Raw genomic sequence first — 7,519 nt, 5'->3', positions numbered from 1 at the left:
CCAGACATGATGGGATACCACGACTGAGTGATCAAATAATGTGTAAAATGATCCTTTAACATATTTGCCAAAGTGCAACAATATGATTTAAAGTACCCATTATATACGTACCAATACACCAAAACTAACTTTTGTATATTTCAATTCTACAACTGGTTTCTCCCTCCTCGTTCAGCCGACCCTCTCTCCTAAGGAATCACCCCATCCATTGTGTCTACCGCTGTTCCAGTGGGTGACGAATCTAACGTTCCCAACACACAGACACGTCGTACACACAAAAGATCGAATGCACAACTGCACGATATATTGTATTTCAATATAGAAAACAAAACAATAATAAAACTCATTAATATTAAGATACAATAATTATCAAATCCGTTTCAGGGCCTTGAGTTTCCCTTCTTTTAAGTAACTACAGAATTAGCTAACGTTAGCTGGCTAACTGTTCGGCACAAGCTTGTGCCACGTTACGCTACGGTGCGTTTTGTTCAAAATCCGTTCTCTGTAATTTCTTGGTGTGGGAATCGCTGAAGAGCTGTCTTTACATGGAGCGCTGAAGTGCTCTAAGTAGGACAACCGAGACCAATATAGTTTTCCCCTCTTCTTTGAAACGTATTCACGATTCTCCCTGTAGCGCAGAAGAAGCAGAAAAGGTCAGTAGACTTTGTATGGGAGCTTAAGCGTGCAATATGCTGAAGAAGCAGTCAATTTTCTGCGCGCAAATAAAATAATGGAAGAGAAATGAGAAGGAAAACAAAAGCGAAGCGAGTTCTTGACCATGAAAATGATGATGATGATGAAGAAGAAGATCCAAAACAGGATGAAATCGACGTAAGAACGTTACACTGCAAGGTCTTATGTGTATGTAAAATGTTTTCCTTTTGCCTTTTGTTTGCAGTTGTAGCTGTTGTCTAATTTTGTGAAAACGGGTGTTTGTTGCTCAAATAAATTACAATTATACCGGCCAACTGTCTTCCAGCACGGGTTGCAGAAAAGAAGAAAACAAATGTACCCTGCCAAAGAGAAAGCAGACGAAAATTCATCATCCGCTGCCGGCCTCCAGAAGTTGAAAATGAGGGTTTGGACTTGTTATTATTATTATATTTTTGGAACAGTGTATTTTATTGCGAGAAAGTGTACACGTCTCGGTGGCTATTTGTGTGATTATGCTCACCGTGCATCCTTGTTGAAATGTGTCTAAAACTGGAATACGACGCCCCTATTAATTTCTTGTTACTTGTGACAATGATGCGTTCACAACCCTTTCATAGCGCACCGATATAATGTGCGTTATGGAAAACTAACTAACGCGACATGTAGCATGGCAGCCATGGTGACTCGACTCATGTATGGTAAAGCTTGAGAAAACAATAGTGTAAAGCATGGTAAACAAATTACGAGAGATCGCTAGACGGCGCTTCTCCAGCATGTAGAAATGCATCAAACGTCCCTAAGAATAGCTACGCCTCGCCATTAAACAATATACCCTAATCTTTAAAATATTAATTTCTACGATTAGAAATGTTACAGAACATTCGATTGAACAGAACGGCGATAGCTTCCATACTCCATTGCGTAATTTTAAACTTTGGTTTGAAAAAGTTGGGAAGTTTCATATGGCAACTACGCTGTTAATAACGATTTTGAGACTACCCTTAGTAAATCATGGACTGCACCATGCAATAAGTGCTATGTAGAATTATGTTTACCATCGCACGTATCCACATACACATATCCAGTGTGGTAGTTTAATTGTTATGTCGTAATATAAAATAATTTTGTCCAGGAACAAATAATTTGGTTGTAATCCAAGAAGCGCATAAATGGGTGGAAAGGAATGCACAGTTACAATATGTGGTGATATATATTCAGAAATAGTAACCAGTTTTAAGGTTATAACAACCTCAAACCCTGTTGGTAAACTCTGTTTACAGTAAAAAATAAATAACTGAATAAATAAAAATTAAATAAAAAAAGACCCACATTCAGAGTTATCTGCTCAGTGCAGTACACTATAACACATATCATTGCCATGTCCATAAGCACATATACAGTACCATGGTTGCTCTTATTATTACATTCTTTGTTGCTTGCAAAGAAATTTAGACACATTAAGAGTGCAGTTTTCTAAGACCTTGTGATATTCCACATTAAAGAAAGGGGATTCCTGGAATAAGTGTTCTTTCATGTAGATAAGTCCAGTCAAATCTCTGCAACCTCTTCTTGGCTTTGAAGAACTTTTGCATTGGACAAAGATGCAGAAATATCCCCCATGCATGTGCACGTCTTAGTAAATATCATTCTCCCTAAACTTTTTGAAACTCCACCCACCAGCAGTCATTGGTATTAATTTAGCGCATGTGGCTACTAAACATCAATTTCACAATGGCAGAGTAAATTACATATTTCCAGTTATGTGTGCAGAGCAATATTTTTTATTGAATCGACTGAACCCATTGTAATTCTCCATTCCCTCAGCTTGGAATTCTTTGGAAGGGAGTTGGGTGTAAAATTGTTTGATGTGAAAATTTGGAAAAAATACACACAGCAGACAGTGATTCTGTACAGGCCATTTGAGTTCTGTGCAAGTTCAAATCACACTTGTTTCTTGGTGCACTTCCATACTATAAGATCAGGATGGATCCTAACAAGTCAAGACTAACAGCCTACAGTAGGGCTGGGCGATATAGCCGTCGTGATGTATCGCATAGCTATTTTTAGTGCAATAACAGTTATCCCTGGTATGTTGCGTTAGGTTTCTTCTCGTATTTTTTTCCCTTTAGTCATACCTGATGCAGGAGCACACCTCCAGACCATGTGAAATGCTTCCAGGGGAAAAAACGCCACTTGTGTCTATTCAATGTTGATATCACAGCAACAGCACTATGCTGCTTCCATGGGGTAGATGGAAACACATGGCTACAAAGATAAAAGAGTGAAAACATATGCTATGTGTTTTTCAAAGCTAATAGGTAATTTAACCAACATATAGATACAAGTGATATTTTTCTGCCCTGGAAGCATTTCACTGAACTTTGGAGGTGTGCTCCAGCATCAAAATGTGCTAAAAATAGCTATGCGATATATTGCGATGGCTATATCACCCAGGCCTAGCCTACAGTGCTTGTTATCCAAGGATTCCTGGTTCCATTCCCTGTTGGACACTGCTGCTGCACCCTTGGGCAAGGTGCTTAAACCAAATAGACTCAGTAATCACCCAGCTGTATAAATGAACAACATACAACTTGTAAGCTATGTAAGTCACTTCAGATAAGAGCGTCTGCTAAGCAAATGTAATGTAATATAACTTTCACAAATTGCTTAAAACTATGGAGGTGCTAGGTACCTGATACAAAGTATTCTAGATTCTGCTTGACCTGTCCAGTTTCAACATAACATTAAGTTTAAGGTTAACTTGAACAGTTTGTATGAATGTGAAAATTTCCTTTGATTTGTATGACCAGATGCACATAGAACTGTTGTTGAGAATCTGAATTGAAATCTGTTTTGCGTGAACATATTATGAATTAAGTTGACATATTTACATGCTAACAGTAAACGGTAAATTTGGCAGACACTTTTATCCAAAACAACTTACAAGTGAGGCAGAGTACAACACAAGCAAAAGCCATACATGGGTCATCACAATATTAGAAGTGCTGCATGACGCAAGTTTCAATAGTTGACCAGACTGGGTACAAGCCAACTGGTAGAAACACATGTGAATTAAACCATTAATTTTAGTTTAGGACATAAGAAACTGCTTTAGGTGGTAGCGATTGAAGTGATCAGTTGAGTGTGGAAGTGCATTGTCTTTAGATGTTTCTTAAAAATAGGGTTTGGTAGAACGGATAAAGTGTGGAAGGTCATTCCACCATCGAGGGACAACAGCAAAGTTCCGGATAGTGATTTTGTGCCGCAGTGTGATGTGACCACCAGACACCATTTGGTAGCAGAGCATAGTCGTTGGGAGGGAACATATGCTTGTAGCAGACCATTCAGGTAGGTAGTTGCAGCTTTGTTGGCTGTTCTGAATGCAAGCAACAAGGCCTTGTACCTGATGCGAGCAGCTACAGGGAGCAAGTGGAGTGAAACAAAGAGAGCTGTAACGTGGGCCCTCTTCAGCTGGTTGAAAACCAGACGTGCAGCCTCATTTTGTGTCAAATAGTATTCCTGCACATGACTGCCACAGTCGAAATTTAATTACGGTAGCTTCATCACTCTAATCCTACCCATTCCTCCTGTTGATGCACTAGCACCCTGTTGATGGACTAGTTGAGAGTGCATTTTTGTGGGGGGATTTCTGGGTAAGACTGCAACGTTAGCAATGAAAATTGGTAATGAAAATTCTTCTTTTTCCCAGCAGGCATTTGATTTGGATAGCCCTGCCACAGGGCAGTATACAGACAGCGACTCTACTCCTGAGGTAAGCTGTGGAGCTGCTCCACTGGAGACTTTTGGTTTGTTCCCTGTTCTTTCTTTTCTGATGGCCCTTGTGATTGAACAAGAATTGTTTTGTCCTTGCAGGAGTCGGACTACCTGCAGTCGCGCTCAAAGGCGGAGCTTATCGCCATGGTGCTGTGCATGCAAAAGGAAATGGAGAGCTTGAAGGAGCAAATTCGGTGCCTTACAGGTATGTGGTTGGTCTTGCGAGAGACAGAGTGTGTTAAGCTCATAGGGTTAAGGCACCTCTTGCACCTAATCTGTCTGCTGTGGTAAGGGCGGGAGCCTTTTGGGGTAGTGGACTGAATCTCAAGGTTGTATGGCATGTAGTTGTAAATGTTTCTAACTGGAGCACATGTCTTTATAGTTTCAGGTCTTCTCTCTATCCAAATGACCTCAGATTCTCACTGTCCTCTGTGTGAACACAAAGGAAAAAGAATGGGAGCACTACATAACATAGTTTTACTACCTTAGGATACAGCTTTACTGAGAAAAATGTCCAAGTTGGACATCTGTGATGTCTCACAAGCTGAGATGGAGATTTACATATCTACAGCAAATCACATGTTTGCAAGGATACAGGCATATTGCTTTAAAATCAATGGTCAAACCATAGATGACTATTTGTCATCCAATGATAGCTTGTGGGAAGCTGGCCAGAAACCTAGAAACCCTGATTGAGAGGACCCAGGTGTGGTCGAGTGGCAACAGTAAGACTCCAACTCCCAGCATCCCTACTGTGCCAGTTGAGGGGGATGCCCTCATTCCTACTCTGCTGGTATCCCCGGGTGTGCTGAATGGGCAATACCCCCCATCCCGGGACCACCAGCCAGAGCATCATGAGAATTCTCAGAGGAACGGGCTCTTCACTGAGGTAAACCTGCACACCAAGGTTAAGAACCAGTAGCATTCAGGGGCTAAAGAAGTACAGAATAGCAGGTGAATGTGTGGACTTACAGAAAGCATTCAAACCACTGATGTGTGCCCTTAATCAAGGTATATCTCATACAGATCAAGTAATGCAAGCATTGCAAGAGTGAAAATGAGTCAATGTAATGATGGGGACAAAATTATTACAGTGACAGTAAAGGAAGACAGTGGAGTATAACTGAATTAGTTCTCTCCTTGCTGACTGGGAATGCTCTTGACCTCTGGCCTGTTACTCTCAGTTTATTACCCCTGAGCTGTTGGAGCGCTGCAACACTGGCACCACGGCTCAGAAGCTGACCAATGACCTGCTGCGCGGGCTTTATGAGAGGGAGTGCCTGGCCTCTCACTCCATCTCCGGCATCGTCTACAACAAGAGGGGCCAGCCCAAGCCAGCTCTGCCTGCTGACGAGGTCCAGGCCATCCTGAGTATGTATTGTAGCTTTTCATACTCCACCTGACACTTTAAGAAATCTGACAGAAATCTTGGGTATTCCTTAGGTAGCTAACATAAGGGTGGGAATTCCCACCTGGCTACTCCAGGCCACCATTAGACTTGAGGACAGTCCATGTGATTTGCGACACCCCTCCGATCTTCTTCATGGACGTTAACACAGAGGACCTGGACGGCACTACTACTACAGTTTTTCACTAATCCTACTGGAAGTCTTGTTACATCTGCATTGTGAAGCCAGTCCCACATCCTTATAATAGAAAGATTTGTGGATCCAAGTGGTGTCTGCTTTAAACTCAGGTCATCATGGGCCATTAATTTTGAATATGGGAGAATAAGCATTGTTCCATTCAAATTGTAGTTGAATATATGAACACACCCTTACGCTGCTTTGAAGGGGCAGTCAATGTTTAATACTTACAATGTCTCCAAACTCTATAATTGCTGAGGACTTACAGTGTGTACAGGTTTGTTTCCGCTAATCGTTATGCAGGTGCACTTTCTGTGCTTCCCTGTGTAACATATCAGCCACATCAGTATAAGCATTGTCATTTCAGGAAAATCAGTAAGGGAGAGTGCAAGAAACACTAGTATGATACAAACACCTGTAAATCAGCCTTGATTGTAAGTTGTGGATTTAGGATCATTGCTGTCTGTTTCATGTGATCTCCTTGACAGGAACGGTGCAGTACTTCTTCCCTGGGAAGACCGATGCAGAGATAAAGGGCTACATCCGGCAGAAGCTGCAGAACGAGGCCAAGCGGCTGAGGAGGAAGCCACAGCTGTCAGTGAAGGTGGAGGTCCACACGGAGCCCACGGGAACAGAGGGCATATACACGTAGAGCTAGTGACTCCACCTTCCCTCCGTGCTCTGGACTGGAGCAAAACACGCCCATGCGCACCCTCCCTCTCCATGAAAGTGTTGTCCAAGCATAATGGGGGATGCATAAACCTAACAAGTGAAGAGAAGTAAAAAATGAAATGCTTTGTAAAACTTTTTGGTTACCGTTAGGAAATCTTCCCCAGTTGAAATATTGCAGTATTACACTTGAATTAGCAAGGAAGGATTTTTTTTCTAGGCCTGTTCAAACCTTCAAGGTTTTGGACTGTCTAAAAGAACGTCTGAAGAGATTTATTTCTGTTTGACAGAATTACAGAAAACAGAGGTTTTATTTTGGAGCATAACTCCTGCTTTATGTGATCAGGCCTAGTTTCAGCTCAGTTCAGAATAGATGTGAACTCTCACCTAACCCTCTGGCTATTCAAAGTGCAGCCAGCCATAGATACACATATGAACTCTTCTCCTTTATGAAGATTAGTTCCATTTTTTCTTATTTTTCTATCTAAGAGATTAGGATGTGTGTAAGGTATGTGACCATGCAATAGCAACTCAGTGATGTGATCATTATTTACACGGTTTTTGATGTAGGCCTATCTCCGATTTGACATTGTGCTTTCATGGTCCCTATGAACTTAACCTAGCTCTTGTTTCTTAGTTTTTTAAGCAGAATCCTGATGTTACCAATTAAACAATATTTTGGTTTTCACAAATGGTGTCTGAATTGTTTCCCAAGGACCGCTTTTTCTCATGCTTCAAAAGCTGACAAAACTGAAGACTTTAACAAAGGTTGTGTGTCCATTTTAGGACAACCTTGTATCTCACTTGATTTGATGCAACTCATATTTTGTCTCATG

The 7,519-nt window shown here is 41.3% G+C and overlaps 1 protein-coding gene across 3 annotated transcripts; it reads left to right on the top strand.

The window, feature by feature from the left end:
• Positions 1-431: 431 nt before the first annotated feature.
• si:ch211-194k22.8 lies at positions 432-7,268 on the top strand. 3 transcript variants are annotated; one of them, XM_036537723.1, is made up of 7 exons: positions 432-861; positions 980-1,078; positions 4,367-4,426; positions 4,528-4,633; positions 5,085-5,317; positions 5,613-5,799; positions 6,503-7,268. In XM_036537723.1, the coding sequence occupies exons 1-7, from the start codon at positions 742-744 to the stop codon at positions 6,664-6,666; spliced, it is 969 nt and encodes a 322-aa protein (XP_036393616.1). In that variant the 5' UTR covers positions 432-741; the 3' UTR covers positions 6,667-7,268. The 3 variants fall into 3 exon arrangements, with proteins under 3 accessions (XP_036393616.1, XP_036393608.1, XP_036393624.1); XM_036537715.1 differs by having other exon boundaries at positions 4,364-4,426; XM_036537731.1 differs by having other exon boundaries at positions 433-831; positions 4,364-4,426.
• The last annotated feature ends 251 nt before the right edge of the window (positions 7,269-7,519 follow it).

The sequence above is a fragment of the Megalops cyprinoides genome, chromosome 1, assembly GCF_013368585.1.
Source record: "Megalops cyprinoides isolate fMegCyp1 chromosome 1, fMegCyp1.pri, whole genome shotgun sequence".
NCBI lineage: Eukaryota > Metazoa > Chordata > Actinopteri > Elopiformes > Megalopidae > Megalops > Megalops cyprinoides.
The sequence above is the reverse complement of the archived record's forward strand: the minus strand, read 5'-3'. Positions and strand labels throughout refer to the sequence as shown.

Coding starts and splice junctions, on each gene's coding strand:
- si:ch211-194k22.8 (XM_036537715.1), top strand. CDS start 742: ATGAGAAGGAAAACAAAAGCGAAGCGAGTTCTTGACCATGAAAATGAT. Junction 862..979: donor TACACTGCAAGGTCTTATGT/GTATGTAAAATG, acceptor ACTGTCTTCCAG/CACGGGTTGCAGAAAAGAAG. Junction 4,427..4,527: donor ACAGCGACTCTACTCCTGAG/GTAAGCTGTGGA, acceptor TTGTCCTTGCAG/GAGTCGGACTACCTGCAGTC.